Raw genomic sequence first — 26432 nt, forward strand, 5'->3', positions numbered from 1 at the left:
TTATTTTTGTTTGCAGTCTACTTTTTTTAATATAAAATGTACCGTAAGTTAGCAGAAATAAAAATAACAGTTTTACTTACCAGAAATCCAAAAACCTCAGAACTGTGTAAGCCACCTTGTTATGTCTTGCAATTTTTCTACCACAGTTTCTCTCTCTTTTCAAAGCAAAATGCAAAATCTTTGGGAAAGAGAAGTCTAAGAACATGAACCTCTGAAAACTTCTGATATGGGGAAAATGCAACCATCAGAAAAAAGGGCCACACATTCTTCTCCGGATGGTTTTTAAACAACCTGGGGGGAAATTTGGCTTTGATGCTTATTTGTTCCTTGCAGAAAAGTTAAAAATTTTAATTAGATTTTGTGGCCATTTTTTTCCAAAATGTATTGAAAAATAACAGCACTATTATTCCAATGCTTTACACAGCCAGGTCTTCCCCTTTGCTATTTTTCTCCTTTCTTAACAGAAGGCAAATTACATTATAAATACAATAAACACAAAAGCTATTTATAGACAATTATTAGGGCAGTTGGCAAAAAATTGGATCAAGGGAAGAACCAAGCAAAGGCTTTTTTTTTTTTAAATGATGCATGCAAGACACTAATTTTCATACAGAGTTTATTCATCTGATAACTCAGTATAGAGCTCGCTTGCCTCAAATATTCCAGCAAACTAGTGACAATATTTGGAAATGCTTATTATTTACAAAACAGATTCATGGTATTCTAATTTCTTGTTAAACACAAACTAGGTTTTTCTCATGTAGTTCTCTTGAATTGATAAAAACCTTCCAAGGACCGATGAGCTGATTCTGATATTTAGAGGGACCAGACCAAGTAATCAAGTTTTGCCATTTTCTATGTGTCAAGTGACAACAGTTTTTCAAGAGAGACACTTCAAGGTCTCACTGTATGAAATAAAGCAGGATTGCATTCAGTTTTCTACAGCCAATATAAGTAACATAAAAATTGACTAATGAGGAATAAAATGTTGACCACCATTGGAGACAGCTAGTCATTAATAAGCAGTTATTTAATGTAATTGCTTTGAAACTCAGGAAAAATATGTAATTTTCAGTCTGATTGCTAACTGTGATGGAATAAGGAAGGGATAAATGAACTATTAAGGAAGGAGCTTCAAAGAAGATCAATCCTGGGGAAAAAAGTGTGAGAAAGGAATTTGGGGTAGCTTGTCCTTGATGTTGTTTGTTACAATGTGTGGTAGAAAAACAGAGTGATAGGAGAGAGAGAGAGAGAGAGAGAGAGAGAGAGAGAGAGAGAGAGAGAGAGAGAGAGAGAGATTGATTGATTCTAAAACAGTAAAGAGCATTCCCGAAACTCTTGCTGTTCCTATTTCTTGACGGTTCCTGCACTGAAAGACTAAGATCAATCTTCAAAGCCTCCTACTCTCTTTTAGAGAGGCATTAGACACAGAATCTGAAACTAAACCATGATGATTGATCCTGTGTATTGCATGCAGAGCAAGTAGTAAGATTCTCCTGTAGTTATCAAGAGCAGATACCTACACAGATAATGAACCTGCATGATGCCATGAAGTACTTAGCACAGCACCTAGGACTAGCACCTCAAATTGCTTCACAACCATTGTTACTTTGATTTCCTGGAAGCCTATCATTTGAATTGTTTCTGGTTGGCAGATCAATAGAATATATGATTAAACCAAAGTAACGTTCATTCTCAGCTTGCTGAAGGATGGAGCAGTTCCATGGGCAATTTCACTCATTGAAAACCATCATGTGATCTTAGACAACTATTGTAATTTCACACAACGTTTTAGAACTGCCTTTGATGATTCAGCCAGAGGAAAGGCTGAAAAATGGGAGAGTCACAAACTGCAACAAAGAAATTCCCAAGTTAGTGAGTAGATAGCTCATTTCAAATTGTATGCCTTTGTGTGTGCACTAAAATGATTTTGCCCTGATAGAACAGTTTGGGGGTGGGCTCTCTGATGAACTGAGGGATGAATTAGTAAGACAAGACAAACTAGACAATTTAGAAGAACTATGTCAGTCTTGTGTACTAACCAGTGTGTTTGGAGGAGTGGACGCATGGGAGGTGGAGGAACGCTACTGTATATGGTTTCATATTGTCTCCTCTGTTTCCCATCCTGGTTGCCTCCTTGGAGCAGATGCAAATAAAGGTAGTAAAGAGAGCCTTGTCTGCAGGGGAAAAAACAATGAAGGTGAGACCTCAGTTTTATTATGGAGCGCTTGGAAGCCTAGCCATGGTTTGTCCTGCTGAAGTTCCTTACTCTGATTTGACTTGGAAGGTCCATATCTATGGAAACATAGGTCATCGTGCAAGTAAATGCCCAGATTATTCCAGAGCCCCATCTTCAGAAATCTTTGCCGATTCCCCTTCCATGAGCTTAGCAGGGGCAGCTTCATATAATTAATAAGAACTCCAATGGTTGGAGGAGGCAAATGCATGTTATGATCTCTGTTATTCTGCACATCTCTACAGGCACAGAAATGCAGGTCTCTGTTCGTTTAGACTCTGGCACAAGAGCTAATTTTGTGTAGTGTAGTGTATCATTTTGTTTTACCCCACACAGTCATTGGAAAGGCTAATATTAGTGGAAATAATTGATAGCCAACTGCTTTGAGCTGGTCCAGTTTTGCAACATATACTTCATAACATATGCTGTTGAAAAGAAATGTTCAACCTGGGACGCTGGTTTATAGAAAAGCTGCTAGATAAGCACCCATGCATCCAACCCACCCAAGCCAGCCCCCCCACCCCAGCACTTCACCTCCCAATGAGCCTTGCCTGGTGTAACATCCACATCACAAGACCCTCAGCTGACACACCCATACCTGACCCATCACAAGACCTACTGACCACACGAAGCCCTTATAAACAGAAGAACACTGACACTGAGATCCTATAAACTCCGCTGAAGATGTTGCCTAGCTTGGTAACAAAATGTTCAGAAACCAACCCACAAACTCAGAGAATTAATGTTCATCATCTCACCCATGCATGTCTGAATATATGATTTCTTGACCATCCCTCCCCTCAGGATCTTGAGTCAGACAATTTTACTCTTTCCCTCAAAAAAGGAGACTCCAGAGACAGTAAGGCTTGGGGGACAAACAATGTTAGATCAGATTTGCTTACAACAGAGCTCAAATGTCAGGGCATGAATGGATGGCCTGTATGGAGTCTCACACACACTGATTGTTTTCATTTCGCTGTGAATAAAGTATAGGTATTATACAACAGTTTACACTTTGTACATACAGTAGCACATTTGCACATGCCACTTTATTTCAAGAAAGAAATACTGCAATTCATCCACAACATTATAACTGCCAGATACGGGACAATGTTCAAAGAGTTGCATCTCCTGCACAGGAGGACTAAGATGAGAACAGATGTCAAAGACTATGTTTGTGTAGATCTTCTCTGCCAGATTTGCTCATTGACCTTGACAAGCTGCTAAGTGCATATTCACACATAGCAGTAATTCTATCAGCCGGGTGATGCAAAATAATGTAGATCTGGCCCTGGGAAGGAGAAAGGGATGAATGAACTCATTAACTGTTACACAGTTCTGGGAAAGAAGAAAGTGTGAAAAAGAAACTCAAAAATATTCCTGCCTTGATTTTGTTTGTATATAATGTGGTGGAGAGAAAGGTTGACAGGCTTCAAAAATGCTGTTATAATACCCAGGAACAATAAAGAACATTCCAGAAATTCCTGCTTCTTGACCTTGCCTGCTTCAAAGAGCTGATACTAACTCACATAGTATTACTATTTTGAATCACTGATCTGTGTTAATTTACAATTGGCATGTAAATTGTCAGGGGTCCTTTGTGCTTTCTGAGCTTGCTTGTTTTCTTGCAGACGTTCATTACCCTAACCAGGTAACACCATCAGTTCTAATAAGGAGTGCTAACAGCACTCGGCACTCCTTACTAGCACTGATAATGTTACCTAGTTAGGGTAATGAACTGTCTGCAAGAAAACAAGAAGCTCAGAGAGCACCAAGGACCCCACATTTCAACCCTGAACTACAAATATTCTCCTTTAATGGTACATGTACATTGTGTTATACATATCACTTTGGTATCCAGGTTACTCAACATTGCTTACCACCACAGAGGTATTGCTTTATTTTAGGAAATACCCAAACATTGGATGAGTATGGGTTTGTGTGCAGAGTTGTACCCCATATATGCTTTCCAGATTAAATTTATCATAAGACTTTTAATTTGAAGCTATTTTGGATATTGATACCTATTCCCATAGCTTTGTTTGCCATTCTTCTAAATGAGGAATTGTCTGCAGTTTTCACTATGAAGCATAAATTACCTTAACAGTTGTTTTACTGTATACAAAACCAATTTCATATTCTTTGTAGGAATATACAGAGAAGCTTAGTAATTTTTTGGCAATTAACCTTAATTGACATATTGATGAAAAACCATCTTGTATACATTTTCTCTAAATGTAATATTTGCAGTAAATGTCATATTTTCTATTGGTTTTTCCATTGTTGCATGTCAATCACCTTATTCATATTCTGCATCCATTTACTCATATATTTGATTTGTTAATTTCTAAATTGCATTTCAGTAAGAATGTATAAATAAGGCCCAACTGAATTTTGTCATATAAACTTTCCAATTTAAATTTTTAAAAATATCATTTATTTGAAGATACTGGAACCAGTGAAGCATTTCTGACAATTTCAAGGACAGAGTCTTAAAAGAGTTTCCTTTTATTTTTTAAACTTAAAAATTTCCAGTCTAAATAGGTTATTACGATTTCATTGATCAGATAATTAAAGGGGTGATAGATCTGGACTTAATTCTTTTGTATTTATTCTATGCTTTTAATCTATATAGTTCTAAAACTCTTGTCACGACCTTTAATTGGGCAAAACAGTATATATATGGCAACAGTTTTTGAACCTAGGTACCTCAAATGGACTAATTTATAGAATGTGTCCAAAATCCAAGACTTCTGACTCTCAAGGAAATAAAATTTGGCAAAGTTGTGGCTGGTTCAGTGCTATTGGCTGCTTCTGTGTTGGTGCTGCACTCGCATGATCTTTATTTTTGTGCGTGAACGAAGTCTGGACTCCCAGGAGGAAGGAGCTGCCTTCCAGAGGACAAAGAGGCAAGGGAGCTTGAAAAGTTTGGTCAAGAGAAAGAGTGTTAAAGTGGCTCCTCCCTAGCTTTTCCCAAAGTATAGTTATGAAAACAGTTGCTTTAGTCTGACAAGATTCTGTCTATAGGAGAAGAACAAGTAGCTCCTCATGTTACTCTTGGTCCTTGGAGCCTGACAATTTTCTATGTTCCATTACAGTTTCCTAGCCAATCTTGTAATCCCTTGCTCTCTCTTCCACCCAGTAGCAGCCACTTTCCACACTCACACTGGATTATCATTCTATTAACTGAAATTAGTTTGACTCTAATTTCCCTTTCAAATGAACTGATAAATCTAGAGATTCGCATACTTTTGCCACAGTTATTTGGGTGAGTTTTCTTCCAGTTTCTGTTAATGGTTAATGTTTTTCAAATCTTTGTTAAAATAATTCATTTTGTCAGGATTACACCTCTGAATATGTGTAGCACATTAAGTAGCAGATTTGCTTACACAATTCATACCACTGTAATGGGAGAAAGGCAAAATATAACCATATATTGGAAGATTCATTAGGAATTGAAATTGTTCATTTCTCTTTTCTCATCCATTTTTAAAAATTATTTAAGCATGCCCAAAGAATTCTTTGTAAAAGAAGCTGCCAAATAGCTTAAATACGCTGATGCTTGATGGCCATTTAAACACTATATTGTAAAGCGATCACCTATGTCAATATTTCATTTTATTTCTTGTGGGAAATGTGAATTTGCTTAAACAGGGATAAAGCATAATCAATTGCCTCGAGAGTAGTCAAAATGACTTCAGTGGGGCTTTTATGAAATAAATGGATTGAGAATGAAAACCTTAATTAAGCTATCCTTTTACCAACCAGATAATTATTTTTGCATTAATTATTCTGTCATGGCTATTGCTTTTGATGACAGACAGGAGACTGTCATGGGGGAAAGTCTGCTACTTGTTAGCTGATGGCCAAGAAAGAAAATTAATAACATTGCATATTAGAACAGTTCTAAATTTTAAATGTATTTCCAATGCTAATGATATCTCATAAAGCTTATCACTTTATGGGAAGTGAAGGAGGCTTTCTTAAGATTGTGTAAGTATTGCTAGATATGTTTCTAGAGTACTGTTAGCATCTTCTGTTGTCCAAATGTAAAGTTGTACTTTATGATTGAATATCTGCATGAAAGCCCAAAGAGGTAGCTTCCAAAATAATATACTAGGCAATATGAATAAAATCTAGCCTTGGTTTCTGGAATGATTGAACCACAATAATGTCAAATACTGAGAAAACAGATCATGAATTTAGGTTGCGTAGACTAACTTTACTATGTTTTTTGTGAAATATATTCAGACCTTTTATGGAGAAATAATAAAGCTTCCTTTTGCTCTTAAGCATATAATTGAGAAGATAGCCACATAATGGGAGCCTGCAATGTAAGATGTGGTTGCAGTATGCCTACATAGCATGCACCCACTACAGTATAACATGTCCAAAATTCTTTGTTGCATGTATTTAATGTCATAGTCCGTAAAAGAACAATAATATACCATTAAGAGTATATTGCATATTTTCTGATAATGTCACTTCATGTGGCAACTTCACATGATTTTATGATAAGCTACATTAACTGTTGAATCATTGTTCTATGATAATATAGAGATATTTAATGGCAACAGTTTTCTAAACTTTCAGATTCGATTCCTTCTCACCCCTATTTGAACATCTAGATATGCAGAAGGGAAGGTAAAAATTGGTATTTTAAGTATGGCTTTATTTGATTTTTTTTTTTTTAATTTGATTTATATGCCGCCCTTCTCCGGAGACTCAGGGCGGCTTACAATGCGTTCAGCAATAGCCTTCATACTTTTGTATATTTATACAAAGTCAGCTTATTGCCCCCACAAACTGGGTCCTCATTTAACCTACCTTAGAAAGGATGGAAGGCTGAGTCAACCTTGAGCCTTGGAGAGATTCGAACCAGCAGTAAATTGCAGGCAGCTGTGTTAATAACAGGGTGCTTTAAACCACTGTAGTACCAAGGCCTTGCATTGGTATGCATTTGCATACCAATACCTTGATTTGCATTGGTATTGCTGAATCTTATTTTAAAAGGGCATACAATATCAGAAAATTGTTATAGCCTTTTCAGATAGTTTTGAATAGTTTGGCTACGTATAAGCCACGGTGGCGCAGGGGTTAGAATGCAGTACTACAGGCTACTTCTGCTGCCTGCCTGCTGCCTGCGATTTGGCAGTTCAAATCTCACCAGACTCAAGGTTGACTCAGCCTTCCATCCTTCCGAGATCAGTAAAATGAGGAGCCAGATTGTTGGGGGCAATATGCTGACTCTGTAAACCGCTTAGAGAGGGCTGTAAAGCACTGTGAAGTGGTATATAAGTGCTATTGTTACCTGATTTCTATGAGATGGTAAAAAAGAGAATTTTCTGATTTGTTCTGCCATCATCTATTAATTATATGGATTGTTGCACCCAGATTTGTAGCCCCATGGAATAGCCAGGCTGCAGGTCTACTATGAAAACCAAACTAATCTTGAGAAATTCACATACAAAATATTCCCTTCTTTTCAGTTTGAGCTATCTGGGAATAAATCTTTTTTCACCAGGGGCTAAAAATCTGAAGGAGTGAAACTAGTCGAGTCTTTGAGGAAGGAAGACAAATGGGTGATTAATCCAGATGAGTCAATCATGGTCCTACTTGCTCAGAAGGCAGATTAGGGTTGCCAGGTCTGCTTCCAAAAAATAGTGGACAAGCGGGGGGGGGGGGGTTGGTTAAGTAGTAAAAAAAATTTTTAAAAAATTTACAATTAAATTATATATTTTCTTACAAACGTTTTAACACGTATTAAAATAATCACTTCAAAACTTTACTTAAAATTCAAAACATCAAATATATTATAATAATATGTAAAATATTAAATTACATTTTAATTTCATCATAAAGCTTTTGAATAAAAAAAATGTCCACTATTTTGTGAAAAAAAATAGTGAACATAATGTGAAAAAAGCGGACTGTCCGCTCAAATAGTGGACACCTGGCAACATTAAGGCAGATTAATATATTTCCAGCCATTTTGATGAGAAAGGCGAGACATACAGCTAATAAATATTATCCCTTGTTTTCTACAGTTATGTAGTGTTCCTTGGTGAAACCTGCAGGCCCCCTCAGGCATTGCTTTCTAGGTAATAACCAAGCATTTCACTTCACAATAATGTTATTCATTAAAAAGTGGAATAATTTGTAAGCAATCATATGCCAAACTATCTCAGCATCAAGGTCTGCGAGGCAGAAGCTCGACATAAAAGGAAAGAAAAAACTTGTAGCTATGGAGATTTGCACAGTATTGGGGTTTGGTTGAAAACAAAATCTTCTTTCCCACAACTACCTGTGAGCAGAAAAGAAGTACATATGCTTCCCATTAGATACCAACCACTGATTCAAGCACTGCACTATAGAATACCATGAACATATAAAGGGGATAAACCAGGACTAACTTTACTTCAGGGGTCTCCAGCCTCTGGTCCATGGTCTGTTGGGAACCAGGCCATGCAAGTGGCAGGCAAGCATGCGAGCCTGCAAAGCTGCATTTGGACAAGTGGCGCACACACAAAACCATCCCTTCTTTTTCCCTGCTGCTGCCAGCGGCGGTCTGCAGAGCCAGAAAGGCTGGGGACAGTTGCTTTACTTCAATCCTTCATCATTGTCCGGGTGGTCCATCATCTGTTAACTTCTTCAAAAGGCAAACTTGTTTTTCATCTCCGTAAGTTTTCCTTATAAGTCTGACTTCAGAAATTAGTAGTTGGAAAATACCTGCGCGTAAAGTTAAAAAAACTACACACAAACTAATGCAAATGAATGATGCAAGCATGCACGGACTGCAGAAAGAAAAAATGAAAAGAAAGAATAGAAAGCAGTTTCCAATTTCCTTTGCAGCAAATGTAAGTACACTTACAAAATTATCTCTTACTCTGATTATAAAATAACTTCACTTTTTTATTATCATCAAAACCACAAATCATAAGCATACTTTATTCTGTTTCATGTAAAAAGTCTATAAGAGGTTTCCATTCGACCATAGAGATTATTTTTTGTCTAATCAAAGAGATTAATTTAGCCATCTCTGCAAATTCCATAATCTTGTTTTTCATCTCCGTAAGTTTTCCTTATAAGTCTGACTTCAGAAATTAGTAGTTGGAAAATACCTGCGCGTAAAGTTAAAAAAACTACACACAAACTAATGCAAATGAATGATGCAAGCATGCACGGACTGCAGAAAGAAAAAATGAAAAGAAAGAATAGAAAGCAGTTTCCAATTTCCTTTGCAGCAAATGTAAGTACACTTACAAAATTATCTCTTACTCTGATTATAAAATAACTTCACTTTTTTATTATCATCAAAACCACAAATCATAAGCATACTTTATTCTGTTTCATGTAAAAAGTCTATAAGAGGTTTCCATTCGACCATAGAGATTATTTTTTGTCTAATCAAAGAGATTAATTTAGCCATCTCTGCAAATTCCATAATCTTTATTTAATCTCCATCTGGAAAAATTAGATTTTATTTTATAAAGTAAACTTACACGATTATGAACAGAGAAGGTTTTTGATAAAATCTCTACTTTAGTTGCCTATCATTTTTGATCCATTTATTACACATGGCATATTGAGAGTATAGCAATAGCACTTAGACTTCTATACAGCTTCACAGTGGTTTACAGCCCTCTCTAAGCGGGTTACAGAGTCAACATATTGCCCCCAACAATCTGGCTCCTCATTTTACCGACCGTGGAAGAATGGAAGGCTGAGTCAACCTTGAGCCGGTGAGATTGAACTGCTGGCAGTCAGCAGAATTAGCCTGCAATACTGCATTCTTACCACTGCGCCACCATGGCTTATGGAATAGATACAAATGCAGGTTGTGCCCAAAAACACATGAGATCTATGGATCTCAGTACAAGAAGCATTTTACAGAAGTGAAGGGTTAGGGAAATACAAATGGGTAACGTACCAGAAATTATTAGACAATCACCAAGATGAATATTAAATTAAATCAAGTTAGCAACTAATGGTACAAGGATATAATTGTCAATGGTTTTCCCATTTACAGTTATCAGAAAGATTTAAGATAGATAAACAGACTTATGGTATGGAGCATAAAAAAGATAATATTTAATTGCTAAAGCATATAAACTGAAATGGAAGAACAGGTTGAAGAATGTATGATAAAGTGGGCTACAAATGTTGGTTATAATATATGGATCAATGGGAAAATATGTTGTTAAAAAGGGTTGAAATTTCCTTCCTTCCTTCCTTCCTTCCTTCCTTCCTTCCTTCCTTCCTTCCTTCCTTCCTTCCTTCCTTATCTGAACCACTCATCTCACTCAAAAATTATATTAAGATCTTGAAAAGAATTGTTATAAAATGATGTATTGTTGATGCACCACACCAAACAAATTATTTAGAAACTATAAAAGCATTTCAAATATTATATTGGAAATGTGAACAACATAAGGGGACATTCTATCATGTTTGGCTGACATGTACAAAAGCCTAAAAATTGATTCAAATACACACATTGATAGAGAGGATTTTAAATATTGAATTGAATCCAGAACTTTTCCTTTTAGGACTGATGGATTCTAAGAGGGGAGATGAGTCATTATTTCAGCATGTGATTTCTGCAGCAAGACTATTGTATACCCACAGATGGAAAGATTTGGTACTATCTACCATAGAAAAATTGTTAGTGAAATTGACAGAATTTGCTAAGGTGACCAGACCAACTTTTTTGATGAGAGGAAAGTTGTCATTGCCTATCATCTTTGATTCCATTTATCTTTATTTCTTCCATCCTGCTTTTGATCAGGCACAATGAGCATTATTCCTATTCATTGGATACCTCTAATGTATCTGCATTGCAATCCTACACACATGTGTATGGACAATGCTTCAATAAACTCATTAGGATTTATTTTTAATAGGCATGTCTAATTTATTTATTTATTTAGCGTATGGTTGGTCACACACAGTATTAAAACACTTCATTTTTACAGGTTAAAAACATAATAATAAAAAAGGCATGTCTAAGATTACCTTGTAATGGGGCTACCTGAACACTGTTTTGAATGCAAATGCAATCCAGGCACAAATGACAGCATCCTAATCCTACGTTCAAAAAAGGAAACACAGTGAAATACTTAAATCTACTGACATTTTAAAAGAGATTTAGTCATGCTGGTTTCAAGAGCTTCGGGTTTTAGTAATAATAGGATAGTTTGTTATCAAGGTTAGGATGGCGCCTTCCTTAATTTCATTTCAGAAAGCGGTGAAGACTGTGCTTTTTCAGATAGCTTCTAGATACAGGGGCCAATATAATGAAAGCAATTAGGGCGCCATTGTTTTTCATTTAGTTGAGGTGATTCATTGTGTTTTAATTAACAAATTTTAATGAGTTATGCCAGTGTTGGCAAACCTTTTCGCATGCACGCCAGGGAGCTGCTCTTCCGGTTTCCGTCACCCCTGTGTGCACAAAGACCAGCTGGCCAGCACACATGTGCACTGAAACCCAGAAGAGCAATGGGCGACGATGGCTCTGCATGCCACTTCCAGCACGCGTGCCATAGGTTCGCCATCATGAAGTTATGCAATATGTATTTCATACTTTACAGTGAATTGCCTAGAATCCTAAGTGGAGAATGAAGACACTTTTAAGTACCTAAAGTAATATGGGTAGTAAATAACCTAATGGTGATTACATTATTATAATGTACATTATAATTACATTATTGCCCTTTTATTATAATATACATTATAATTACATTATTGCCTTTTTTGTTGTCATATAATCTCAGAATTATTGATATCTATAACCTAGCATACTCATGTGAGCAGGTGTGAGCAGATGTTCAAATTTTGTTTGAATTTGTTAGATCAGATTTCCTTGCAAGGTATAAGAGGAGCTGACAGCAAATGTTGCTATCTGTGATCAACTTTACAGCATTCAAATCATATGCTAATGCAAGTTACTTTCACTATTCTACTGGATACTGACTTCTATCTGCATTAAAACAAGTAAACTGTATTTATTTTTTTCCCTTTAACAATCCTGCACATTTGTCTTCAAGTGTATAAACATTTTGTTTTTCAATAACATTTTATTAAAGTTGCAGAACTAACAATGTATAAAACACATTGCTTTCTCATGGAAGAAATACATTTTTCTCCCTATAGTAAAAGGTGCTAAGATGCTCTAGTTGACTGTTATAATGCTTAGAAAAATCGTAAGTATCACATGGGAAAAAACTCAAGTCACAAAGTACCTTTTCCCCTAAAAATCTTGGAAATTGTTTGTTGTGTTCATGTGTCTCACTAAGTCCTAATGTTTGTTTTAGGTTAGTGGGATATCCAGGCCCATCTGTTTCAGTTTACTATCCTCATTATCAAAATTGTCTATTAAAACCTTAATGTACAGCAGTTAAAACATATATAATATATATGATCAAATAAAGTAACAAAATAATAGCAAGAAGAGCAGTGGTCATAAGTTAAAAATTACATCAATATTATTCTAAAAAGCAACGAGAAAATAATTTCTTTGCTAAAGATCAAAAGATGGTGCCTGCTACCAGGCATAGCTTACTGAGAAGGATATTCAAAAGTTGCTGGGCAGTCACTTGCCACATTTCAGTCACAGTGAGCACAAAAACCAAGTTGTTTGAAGATTATCTTGGGATATAGGTAGTAACATACGGAAAGAATTCCTTCAGGTGGTGGTGGTCCCAAGCCCTGAAGAGCTATATAGACTAAAGCAAGCACCTGAAATTGAGACAAGAAATGAAGTGGAATCTAGCAAAATTCATAAAAATTTGATGTGACAAGTTCATATTGTGCAGTTCTTATATATTTATATTTACTGAAATTTCTAACCCATCTTCAAGGACAAGCCCACTATTTACTTATTTATTTACTCACTTCCCATATTTATATACTGTACATTAAGAAACCACAGCAGTGTACAAAAACAGTATAAAACCTATAAAACCAAATGAAATAGAGCATCATCATAACACCAGCATCCAAGTAAGCAATGACTCTAGAAGGTGACCAGGCTGAGCTGAGGGAGAGGTCAAACATGTCATAAGTCACAAGTTCCTGTGCGCCCACAAGAATTCTAAATCTAGCCCACCTTGAATTCCTTTCTTAATTCCCATGCATTCCCTTAATGGTCACTTGGCCAGACTCTTGTAGAGAACTAAGCTTGCAATAAATCTTTATGCTCATTTGAACTGCCTGAATCTCTTGATTTCCCTGGTGCTTGTTATATCCCGAATCATACTTACTTGAAATCTCTGTAGATGAGCCAATTTTCACTGACTTCCTGAAAGCCATTAGGACAGTACGATGTACAGTACTACAATAATCTAAGCCAAATATTACCAGAGAATAGATTACCATTATAAGATTGTCTGTATCCATATCAGTCAATTGCTAATGATTCAGCACTAGTACAACTGTCAAGTTGTCTGGATTAATCTTTAGTTTGTTAGCCCTCATCCCGTCCATCAGCATAGCCAGGTTGTGTTTCTGCAATTTCACTGGTTCACATGGATGTGATGGAAAAAAATGAGTTTGAGTTCGGTTATAGATGACATCTTACTTTAAATCTCTGAATGGTCTCACTCAATGATTTCATGTAGATGTTAAACGGCATATGGAGAAATGAAACTTTTGGAACCCAAAAAGCTATAAGATTGAGCAGAAATGGAAATAGCAATCCAGGAATGAGTTTAAAGGTGTTCCCTCCTCAATTACTTGGGACAACCTCTCAAGAATATGTGGTCAGTGGTATTGAAGGTATTGAAAGACCCAGGAGAATCAACATTTCATTTCCCCTATCTCCTGGGAAAGACCATTCAACAGTGGACTAAGGCCTAAACACCAGTTGATATGAATCTAGAAAATGTGTTTCATCCAGGAGTGTCTGGATCTGGTCATCCACTGCATGCTTAATTCCAGGAAAGAATGTTGCCCATTGGCCTATAATTGTATAGATCTTATGGATCCAATTGCAATATCTTGATGAGTAGACTCACCGGAGCCTTCTTTATAGAAAGAGGGACCACTCCTCCTTGTAAGGAAGAATTCATAATTGCTGTATGTATATATATATTATTTATACATATATAATACATTATTTATAATCCATCTGAACACCACTTTCCTACTAGATGGAATAATTGACAGAGGCAAGGAGCAAGCATCATGTGGTTGGCTAATCTTGCCTGTGCATCTTCTCTCTAAAATCAGTCCTTAAAATTAAACTCAATCAAAGATGTCTGATGAGATAATTCTGGACATCTCTACAAACTGAACTGCTATATTCTAGAGTCTAAGAATGAAATCAATGTTGCCATATAAATGAGTAACCAACATATCATAGTGAGCTACTGAGGGTTCTATACAATATGTAACTGGGCCAGGTCCCAAAAGGCCTTAAATCACTGAAAAAGCTCCATTGGGTGACACTGAGATGACACAGAGAAAAATGGCTGTTTAACTATAATCACTACAAAGCAAACTTGATAATTAGCTTTTACTAGTGTTCAGTCAGATGCAAGATGAGTTTTCCTTACTTGCTCCATTTCCTTCAGCTAAAATTTATACCAATGGGCTTTGCACATGGGAAAAGATGCTCAGGAGTTATTGTTTCAAGTGGTCTCTTATTTCACAAAACACCTAAATATTGATGGAAATACCAACCATACCAATTGGAAACCTTGATTGAGCCCTTTGAAATCCATTGGAATCTATATGTGAGCTATTCTGATGGTGCCATCCCTGCAGAGAATCGCTGTAAGCCTAAATCCCAACGTGGTCTTTCCTGAGTAGCCTCAACCAAAGAAGACCAACATGGATGTTGAAATCCTTCATAATTATCATACTAGCAATCCCCAGCACCAAGTCCAAGGCAACCCTTGCAAGCTCAGGTAGGAACAATTGATCAGCAAGATGAATGACATGTGTTGCTATACAGTACAACCAACAAAATGTTCTGAATACTCAACACATGATACAAAATTTCAAGATTAGTATTTGGAATGGACAGAAAGCCTTGAATGCAAAATATATTTCCTATTGTAATTTGGGATCCTGGCTCTAATATTTCTTGTACTACGTATGCATATACTAAGCAACAGTACATGCAAGTTAGAGGGTAAGGCTACCACAATGCTTCCGTGTGAGAGAGTAAGAAGAAGAGATATTACTCCTCCTATACCATACTTTTATCTGCAATTATGCTAAATTGAGTCCCCTTACCCTTACCATGATATTATTACAGAACTATTCCAGGCACATAATTGCAAAGAGAAAAAGATGAGTCAGCTCTCACCCTTGGTCCATCCGATAGGGGGCTTCTTCCAAGGGGCAATTCCCTTTGGTGTCTCTGCCTTTGAGTTTTTCATACAAAGGCTAGCTTGCCAAAAGCAGCTCCATCCTCTGTTCTTCAAAGCCCCCCAGGAGCAGCTGAAGCAAATGCCCAGGGAATGGATATCCCATATTGGTTTCATGGATATTTGGGACTGATACAGCAAACATACTGACAAGGTGCTGCGTCGTGGTGAACAGGACAGATCAATGATAACCTTAAGAAGTCTGGAGTGAAGATCAGAAATGGGATATTTTAGCGATCCTTGCTGCTCTCTGAGCTTGTTTGTTTTCTTGCAGACGTTTCATTACCAAACAAGGTAACATCATCAGTACTGATAATGTTACCAAGTTTGGATGATGAAGCATCTGCAAGTAAACAAGCAATCTCAGAAAGCACCAAGGATCCCTCATGTCAACCTTAAGCTACTAATATTCTCCTTTATTAGGGTATGCTTTAGTCGGCATCATGAATCCACTGGTTCCTGAAAGATTTTTTTGCATAACAAACTGCTTCACTGGCCCCCAGTACTTCAAACTAGGTTCATTGTGCTTTAAAATATATATGTGTATTCTTTGAATACTTTCTCAGTCCTTTCAATTTCTGTATGACATGAACCCTCAGTACTATGTCTGACTAGTTCAGTTGTCCATTTATAAGCTACTTTCTTAGCTCTTGAAATTGATTTTGAGTAAATTGTTTGCTCATCTTATATTTGATTGTCTAAGAAAAGATAAGACATCCCAGATTTCAGGTGAGATAAGTACGTGCAAATAATCAGTAAGACTTAAAAAGTAGACATACTGTATCTATGGAACAGCAGAAAAACTGTAAGAAAATCAAATTCAGCCAGGGTTTCATATTCCTGTGAGCCATAATCACGGATTCGTGTTTTCGTGGTAGTGATGGCAAAATTTATTATAGTAAAAATTTGGCTACTGCTTGCTGCATTCACCCTGAATGAAAGTATAGCACAGGCATCTCCAGTTTCACAATGATCATCATCTAAGTAAGATGGCTGGTGACCTTTGTGTGTTGGGTGTCTGTGTTAAGCTACTTTAACTTGACTTTAAGCATACATGTAAGAATTTAGGCAGAGGTAGAAAACCTAGGTTTTGGGCTTTGGGGGTAAAAATAAAGATTTTTGCAAAATTTCATACTTTTGTGGAAAGAGTTCACATGTAATCATCATAAATATGGAGACCCATATTCTGGTGTTGGTAGTTAAAAGAAAAAAGAAAGCAATTTTATATTGCAGTAATAATATTAAATAATAGCGTAGATACTTACTGTACTTTTGAGGTACCCTTACTACTTGAGTTAAAATGTCTCTCTAATAGATCAGGGCCTTAAAATTAAATGGGTGATTGCACTGCCTTCTTGGCTTCTAAGGGAAAAGTGTTTTGTGTATTACAACTCCAACAACTCCGATTTGTCACTTCTTTCATGTTGATGATTTTTTTAAAGACAAGTTTTATTTTTTAAAAATTCTTTCATCATACATATTTTATGAACAGAGTCTTGACTGGGTCACATCTTATACATAATCAAAATCATCATTATAATATTACTTAATCTTCCCATTTTTTCCAATATTCATCTCTTTTGTGTAATCCTTTATCACAAATGTATCATTTTTCTCCATATCTTCTTATTTTGACTTCTGCCACATTAATTCCCCCCCCCATTATTTTTTATCATTTTCAATTTTATATTCAAATAACATCACTTTATGCCTTATATTTCTTCTCAATTACAATTGCTCCAGTTGTTTACAATCTTTCTTCATTTCCGGAAGTGTCTCTCTAATTCCTTTTTCCTAATCATTAATAGTCAAACATTCATCATAATTTGCATTGTTATCAAAATTAATAATATTATTAAATTACTTATTTTCACCTTTCTGTCTGCTGTGGTTTATCACAAACATGTTCTATTTCTTCTTCTTTGTAATAATCTTCTCTCTTACCACTATTATAACAATTAAAATTTCATTCTAATGTAAAAAGCTATAAAAAACACTATTATTATTATATTGTCTACTTTCCCATTCCCATTTATTAATCTATTTTATGTATATTTGCTAATGTTTACTTCAGCATCCTTCATCTTTAACCATCATTTCGAAATCTTTTTAGCATCCCCTTTTCTAATGGTTCTTTGCATGACCTTTTATCTCGCTCTAATTTCTCAATTCTCTCTTTTTTTCTTTTTATATATGTTACATTTCATCTTCTGGCTTCCTTTTATCTTTTTTTGTTGTATTGTTTGAACATCCCTCACCAAACTTTTCTCTTGTCTCTTCCAGATATTCCCCTTTTCCCCTTTTATCTGTTTCTTTTTTAGGGGGGATTTTACCCCTTTCCTCTCTGCTCTTTTGACATTCCCAAACATTTCTGCAATATTTTCTATCTGATTTCTAATTTTGGATACTTTCTCTTCAACATGGTTAATTTCTTGTTTTGTCATTTAAATTTCCCTCTTCCAACTCCTCTTCCTTTTCTTTTTCTGTATTTTTAAATGAATTTTCCATTTTTTTTGCTTATTAAAGATTCACGCATGCTTTTAAACATCAAAAGTAACTCTTTATACATCTGCAACTCCATTTTATAACAATTTAATACCTCCCCAATTATATCTCTATGCACTTGACCAGAATTTAAAGTCTATATAGTTTTCTTCTTTCCTTCTTCGATTATTCCTTTTGTTCTTTAAAATTAAAATGTTCTTCTCAATTATTATCCAAATTCAGCAACAGTCAAATCCAATTATGAAGCTATCTTCCAGAAGTGAAGGGAAATAAAACACAGTCACTCCTTAAATGTTCTCACAGTGTCCAACTTATCTTCTTCTATATAGCCAAGGTCAAAATTTCCAGCTGCTATTTCTTCTGTTTTGTTTATTTGAATAGAAAATTATAGTACTTTTTTTTCCTTCAGCAGATGGCACTCTCCGTTTCTACTCTGTTACCAAATAGTCTATTTTATTTTATTTTTTATTTTTATTTTTATTTTATTTCGAATTTATATACCGCACCTTCTCCCGAGGGACTCAGGACGGTGTACAGCGAGATAAAAACATACAATACAAACATTAAAAACAATTAAAAGAATATATATTAATTTGGCACCAGTTTAAAATGACGCACCAATTAAAAATATTTAAAAATATGTTAAGCCAGCCCGGCTTGTTGAAAAACCCAATTGTTTATCTAGTAATTTTTTGAATTATTGTTATCTTCTGAAAATCATTTTTTCCCTTTTAAAATCTTTTGCTTTTCCCAATTTTCCAAATCCAAGATTTTCTCTTAGATTCTTTATATTACAGTTCACGCTTTCTCTTTATTCCGCATGTGTGATTCCCCCCCAAATGCCAGATAGCCGCTAGTCCAAGCTCCAGAATTCTTTTAAAACTTCAACTTCAACTTTTCTTAGTATAATTTGGCATTTATCTCACTCAATTCTAGCACTCCATCCAAACTCTACTCCTGCACAATTCTTTGGTTCGGTTGTCCCAACTTCAAGGTGGCCACCCTAAGATGGCCCCCGCTGCTGCTTCGGGAGAGCTGTTTCTGTTCCAGCGAGGAAATTGCCAATTCCTCACAGTCCATGAAATGCCTCTCCTTTCTTCACAGTCCCTAGAGGATGGCTATGGCTCAAAAGCCTCCCGGAAGCGGTTCATCCGGCTGGATTTCACGCGGCTCATCAGAGCCCGCTATTTTCCAGTCCGTTCCCACTGTGACGTCAACCGGAAGTCTTTTCATGATGATTATTATATGTTTGTGATTGTGGAGTTTTCTTTTATCTAAAACTGCTTGCTACTATAACTCTTATTTTAACATTTTTACATGTGTGTGCAACTGTAAAACTTTGATGAGATGAATTGCTATTTTCAAAAATATTCTGTCTTCTAAAATTATGGGACAGTGTTATACTACAGGTGCCGCATTTTAGTATCAGAGAAATGAAGCCTACTCATTCTTCATGCTGCTGTTGTGTTTTTTTCATGCTAGAGCTTGTAAATCTCAGGCAGTGTTTTGCGTTCTGTGTCTCCCGCCCTACTCTACTGCCATATATGTGTCTGGCCTTAATGACAACAAGGTTATTATTTGTGAAAGGGGAAAAACAATTACTTGATGGGGAAATCATTAATTTAATAATGCCAATCTGCACATGCTTCAGTAACCTAAAAAGACAGTTACAACTTGGTTACATGTTTTTTGTTATTTTAATAGCCTGAATACTCCTTGCTTCTTCTAGCACGTTAGGGTTAAGGATATGTGATTTTGCAAGTCTGCATTAGGGAACTGAGTAATTTTTTTAAAGGATGAAATCATAGTCCCACAAGAAATATGAAACTGACTGCACTGCATACCTCAATTTAGACCCATTCCCTGATGCAGTTTTAGCTACTAATAAAATGCATTTCAGTCTCCTGTAATTATCCTTTCAAAAAGATGCAGTTTTACTGTAAGTTGTCTGATTCTGTTTTAAGTGAACAAGAAAACCTGGGAGAGGTTGTCTCTTTAAATCAGAACTGCAGTGTTGATGGACCCTCTAGCAGGCATGGTAAGAACCATTCTCACCTCTGCAGCAGGGAGCTTGACCATAAAGATCTTCACATTCAATCAAAACGTTTTCTGTTTTAATATGCACTGTACCAGTCCTATTCCCATGGTTACAGCTCCTGCTCCTTTGGTTGTTTCTAGCATGTTGGAAAATTGAAGCAGAGCACATTTGCTCGTACAGGAGTTTAAAATATAATGAAAGCAGCCCTGTTGTGATTTGCATTTTAAATTCTCTCTCTCACTCACTCACTCTCTCTCTCTCTTTCCCTCTCTCCCTTCCCCCCCCCTCTTCTCATTGTACAGAATGCTGTGGCAATAGCTTCAGTTCATTTGCCACAGTCTGTCTTCTCCTCATCTGCAGCCTGGCAATCTGTTGATAACTCCTCTTGCAAGCTACAGTTTATTGCCTTTCGGAATGGAAAACTCTTTCCCAACACCGCAAACTCGTCTCACATTGCAGGTTATGGGAAGCAGAGGGTCATTGGCACACCCGTAGTCTTCATTAAAATAGGTAAGTGTTTTGCATTGCTTTTTTTTTTTTTTAATTCTAAAGCCTAGCTATACATGAGAGTATCTTGTATAATGGTGCAGTGTAGCACGCAGGTATGCTGATCTGAGAATTGCCTCTGCTCTAACAGAAATGTGTTTTTTGTTACCAGTGTCTTCATATTTTAAAAACAAACTTGTACAGCTGCGAAGCTTGGCAATTGTAAATACGATAGGGTTCTCTTTTGTGGCTTGCTGAAGTTTATCAGAAAGTAAAAAAAAAGAAAAGAGGATTGTGTGAAGGAGAGGAAATGAAATGTTGCTTTTTAGTTCTGATTATACCCATAGAAAGTCTGGATCCTAAAAAGATTGGTTGCAGTCCTGTTGCATGTACGTTGATAGTCATCAGTGTATCTTTTGAAATGATAAATGTACGGTATAAGAAGTGTTTTTGTTGATGAAAGTAATGGGTTTCATATTCTCTTTTTAGTGTAAGATTCAGACCATGATCTATTAAATATTTCATTATATCCCGAATTGGGTTCACATTTTAGAAGGTTATAATTTAATTTTTAGACTACGAAATTGTCTCTGATGTTAATTCTATCCAAGATATTAGTTTAAATTTACTATTCTTGTTTGAAACCATCGTTTTGATTCAGGGCATTTAAGTAGCACTGTTATTTGCAGATTAACCTAATAAAATGGCAATTGTAGACAATATTAACTATTCCAAACTTTTGTACATTGCTTTCTGCTGATAGACCAGGAGAGGGATTTTTGTTCTCTCTAATGTCTACGTATGTGTACAAAAATTGCTATCGGCTTCTATAAAGAGGATATAGCAATACAGCATTTTCCACTTCATTGCTTTAATTCAGTTTGTTCCTTTGGCAGATGGGTGCAATATCGGAAACCTCACCAGTCCTCTTATTATAACGCTGAAGCACTTTACCCAGGGCATAAACCCTATTGCAGTCTTTTGGGCTTTTGACCTTCTAGATGGACATGGAGGCTGGTGGGGAGAAGGGTGCCACATAATTAGCTCTGCAGACAATATTACCACTTTTCATAGTACTCACTTCGGTAACTTTGCAGTGCTAATGGTGAGTATATAACTTCACATATGTGTCTGTGTGTGAATCTGCTTGCCTGTCTTTACTTAGCAGTATCTGGTTATTAATCTTGCCTTCCTTTTAGTTTAGGGAATTAAATGAGGGTAACTTAAAAGAGCCATGCTTAATACTTGATAATACACAATTATATTACCTGCTAGCAGGCCTTGTTATGAATGATTTAATGAAAAATGAAAGTTCTATCATGATACTACAGTAATGAAAGTAAATTATCGGTGTATGTATACGTATGTGTATGTATATGTAAATATATATACATATATATTCACACACACATTAATACATATTCATTCTTCTATACTTATCAAGAAAGGATGTCTTTTACATATCTAGTGCTGTGTTGATCATATTAATTAATTGCTGGCTTACTGCAATATTGAATCATTAATAAATGGAAAAAATGAAGATTCCTTGCTTCACTAAACAAGGATTCTGTAGTCCTTTCTGACAGTTCTTGAAATTCAGGTCCCTGTGCTGACGATAGCATTCTTTTTACTAAATGGCTGCTTTTAAAGAAAAAAAAAAAAAGCCATATTTATGTGTACTGCTAACACAAAGGCTGTTGAGGCTTTTCCTCAGGCATATTTGCTGTTTATAATGCAGTTATTTAATAGTTTTATTAACTGGGAAGTTACCAGGGCAGACACAAAAGGCATATTAAATTAGATAACGTATCAACAGTGAAGCAAATGTAAACAGCGGTTGAAACGTATGAGGGATACTTACATTTTCTGCAGCCTACAGACGGGTTACTCAGTCTCGGGAGCTGTTTGAAAGGAAGTAGTGTTCAGTCATCTTCTCTCCCTAATGTTGAATCCGGCATTCATTCCAGAATATACTTGTGAAGAAAAGGTGCCCCTTATGAGCGCCTCTGAAAGGTTCATACTTAAGTAAATAATGCAATGTGTGTAGAATGTGTATAGAACGGCAAAAAAACAGATGACAGGAATTGAAAAGACATGTGCAGAGAATGCCAATCTGCTGCTGTCAGATGGAGCACAGATGTCAGCCGGTCATGGACCAAGTCAGTGACAACAAGTATCTAAATACTGTACCAATCTTGCTTTCTACTTTATTAAATGGAATGCCTTCAGTATCACATGACACATTTGTTTTCACACTTGCTGCATATTATATTAGAATGCCCTAAAGATCCAGTGATTGAAAGTTTTGCTTTCTAAGCATGCAAAACAAACAAGGCTATATTTGAACATTTTAGTTAGCTTTTGATGGAGGAAGGGGGAATTCTGTTGTGGTTTCCCATAATCTATTCCAAAAGTACCTCTTGGTGCTGCAGATACCACACCCATTTCAGCTGACTAGTTTGGTAGTGTCAATGATATCCTTAAAACTTTGAATTTATTTATAAAGTGGAGAAACTTCTCTCTACTTTTGTAAACCATCTCAAATAAATTTATGTTATCGTATGTATTTTAATTTGAGGTTCATATCATTTTGAGGGGTGCAAAATGTCTCCTGTTAATAGGACTTCACATAGTCACGAATGAGTTAAAGACTGCAAGACTCCTGGGTACTTCACTGTAATGTCTATTAGAATATCAAAAACAGCCTAAAATTTTGTGAACATAGAATTGACCTCATTGAACTAATGTAACAAGATTCCTCTAGAAAACAAGCCCATTGTTGTGTTTGCTTTGTGATTTTAACAGATTTTCTGTAATTATCAGGAGAATCATTTAAAAAGCATTATTAGTATATGAATCATATGCTAGTATAGTTTGGAAATTAAAGCAGGAGATATTAAAGCAGAAGATATAAGCTGAAGTTGACTGAAATAAGATATTCAACAATGTGTATGTTCAATTTGGGTTTAAAAAAATCCTGTTTGTACGAGCTTTATTAGAATTGAGATAGTACAATCTGTATTCCAGTCAGTGGTGAAACACATTGAGTGTCCTTGAGCAAGTCACTCTGTTTCAGCACTGGGGAAGGTCTGTGGATCTGCAAGCATTGCCTACAGAAGTTCCAGATTCAAATCCTGGCTTTTCTAATTGTGCTAGGAGAAAATACTTCCTGAAATCCTGGACTCTGTCTATTATTATTGACATTTATTAAGTTAGATGGACCAATGGTTCAACTTAGGAAGAAGTGACCTCATCTGTTTTGCAAGGTTACTAAAGTGATACAGGGATAAGCTTCAAATACATAAACAGGCCTTAGGGAATACAACCTTCATTATAATGATACAAGTCTTTTTTGTGAGATGTTCTTTGTTGGGCTACATAGATTTCTGCTGATCTTCTTCTCCTTTTAAACTGAAAAATAACTGCAAAGTTCTAAATAAAATTGTAGCCTTAAAAAAATGAACTGAATGGTTAGCTTGTAGTAAAGCAGATACATTAGCAAGATGACTGAGGTTTTCAATGTGATTTCTGTTGCTGCAAATGTAACGTAACATTTGAGAACTATAGGTTCAAATTACCCTGTTTATATTTCTCATTCTACCTGACTGCTTATTGGTGTCTGTCAAGCTTTTTATACATAATGATGCTCCCTCAGAAAATCAAGAATTAGCAGTGTTCAACTGTTTAAAGGGTTGCTGAAGCCACTGAAAAATAATTTATTTTGCCATGAGTTCTGTTCAGATTGAACAGAGTATGTTTCAGAACATCCTATATCTATGAGAATCTCTTTGGCTTTATAAGTATTAAAATGCCCATACCTACTACCGGTAGAGGCTATACTAGTGTGCCTGATGAATATGAGGACCATCTGATGCAACTCTGGTGATCAACTTCATTGATCACCAGGGTTGATTTGGCTCATCTTGCTGGCTAGGTAGGCGTTCCTCCCTTCCTCACATCTTCATGTCTGTCCCTCTTGAAGCTGCACACTCATTGGAAAAGAACCAACATCCCAGCTAGAAAGAGTGTACCAATCTTCAGTCAATGGTATACAGTAGGTGTGCCTTCCTGCTACAAACTCCAAACAAATGAAATTCAGTGGTGAAAAAAGTAAGGTTCTACATTTAGGCAAGATGCACAGGTACAGTATATGTGGTGCCTCACTCAATAGTGGTGACTATGAGAGGGATCTTGGAGTCCTAGTGAACAACCATTTAAATATGATCCAGCAATGTGCAGCAGCTGCCAAAAAAGCCAACACAGTTCTAGGCTGCATAAACAGAGGGATAGAATCAAGATCACGTAAAGTGTTAATACCACTTTATAATGCCTTGGTAAGGCCACACTTGGAATACTGCATTCAGTTTTGGTTGCCACAATGTAAAAAAGATATTGAGACTCTAGAAAGAGTGCAGAGAAGAGCAACAAAGAGGATTAGGGGATTGGAGGCTAAAACATATGAAGCAACTGGGTATGTCTAGTTTAATGAAAAGAAGGACTAGGGGAGATATGATAGCAGTGTTCCAATATTTCAGGGGCTGCCACAAAGAAGAGGAGTCAAGCTATTCTCCAAAGCACCTGAAGGCAGGACAAGAAGCAATAGGTGGAAACTAATCAAGGAGAGCAGCAACTTAGAACTAAGGAGAAATTTCCCAACAGTGAGAACAATTAATCAGTGGAACAAGTTGCCTCTAGAAGTTGCGAATGCTCCAACACCGGAAGTTTTTAAGAAGATGTTGGATAACCATTTGTCTGAAGTGGTATACGGTTTCCTGCCTAAGCAGGAGGTTGGACTAGAAGACCTCCAAGGTCCCTTTGTTCCAACTCTGTTATTCTAATATCCAAATAATATGCATTATGGAAAAATAAAGTTCCAAAAATGACTGGGATGTTTTAAGGCAGGGTGACACTCAAGTTTCAGGCTTTCTGAAAGTCAGCCATTGTCCTTGTTTCCTGTGAGAGACTGCAGGCAAATTCAAGTTTGAGAAATCCATTGATGCGGAAAGATCATTATACTGTCATCAACAGTTATAAAGAAAACTAAAGTCTCTTGACGTTCCTGTTTTTTTCACTAAGAGATTTATCTGAGTCTTTTTCTCAGTAGGCCTTTTGCCTCTGTTTTGCTATGTCATCTATCTTTGGGCCCAGACATTTTAGGAAAATTATTATAAAATTATTATGGGTAGGCTGCTCAATTTTTAGAGTGAATATTAAGCTAACTGTGGTAGAAGGTTGTTCTTAGGCATTTTACATTTAGAATCAAATGGAAAGGACTAGAATCTAATCAGCAACTTCAGAAATGATCAGTTTTAAATTATTCACCACTCTTATTTTATTTCATTCCATTTTATATATTTGCAGTTTACCCTCTTTTCCTATGGACTGTCTGGGCGTGTAAGAAAGACAGATAGATGCTCAGTTTGTACTTGAAGAGCAATAGATAGTAACAATTACCCACAATCTGAAGTAGACAGAAAATTTTAGTGCTAGACAAACATGGAGTTTTACTTTGAAGAATTAGTCTCAAATAAACTGATAAAGTGTTTTACCCAAGATTTGAGGGTGGGAAGGTAAAAACTAGTTAAACAGAAAATGGTGATAATTTAAGCATATGAACCAAACTGGAAAATGAAAAAAAAAGTCAGAAAAGCTGTGGTAAAATATAAAAGGCAAAAGAGAAGAGGAAGGAGTTTAAATATGGGATATTTAATCATATAGTGAATATGAGGTAGAAGTGTAGAACTTTGCTGAAGAGATTGGACTGATGGTGTTCTTGAATGAGATATAAAAGTCA

At 36.1% G+C, this 26432-nt stretch overlaps 1 protein-coding gene, 1 long non-coding RNA gene and 1 other non-coding gene across 6 annotated transcripts in view; 2 read left to right on the forward strand and 1 right to left on the reverse strand.

Moving 5' to 3' along the window:
- Positions 1-26432, forward strand: part of ADGRA1 (adhesion G protein-coupled receptor A1) — a 397321-nt gene that overhangs the window by 269298 nt on the left and 101591 nt on the right. For 2 of the 4 annotated variants that reach the window (XM_034436536.2, XM_087871687.1), the window contains exons 13-14: positions 20455-20662; positions 21535-21743. In XM_034436536.2, the coding sequence (XP_034292427.2) occupies positions 20455-20662; positions 21535-21743 (417 nt within the window). Of the gene's footprint in view, positions 1-18931; positions 20663-21534; positions 21744-26432 lie in introns of those variants that run through there. The other 2 variants (XM_087871688.1, XM_087871689.1) reach the window with 2 other exon arrangements.
- On the reverse strand, positions 603-25299 carry LOC117676759 (uncharacterized). Its single transcript, XR_004594506.3, has 4 exons — positions 22500-25299; positions 12798-12973; positions 11252-11323; positions 603-3527 (listed from the first exon to the last, which is right to left on the reverse strand). It is a non-coding gene; the product is annotated as an uncharacterized LOC117676759 (long non-coding RNA).
- Positions 23654-23764, forward strand: LOC148113139 (Nuclear RNase P). Its single transcript, XR_015728675.1, has one exon.

The sequence above is a fragment of the Pantherophis guttatus genome, chromosome 6 (genome assembly GCF_059756535.1).
Source record: "Pantherophis guttatus breed Tessera chromosome 6, ASM5975653v1, whole genome shotgun sequence".
Taxonomy (NCBI): domain Eukaryota; kingdom Metazoa; phylum Chordata; class Lepidosauria; order Squamata; family Colubridae; genus Pantherophis; species Pantherophis guttatus.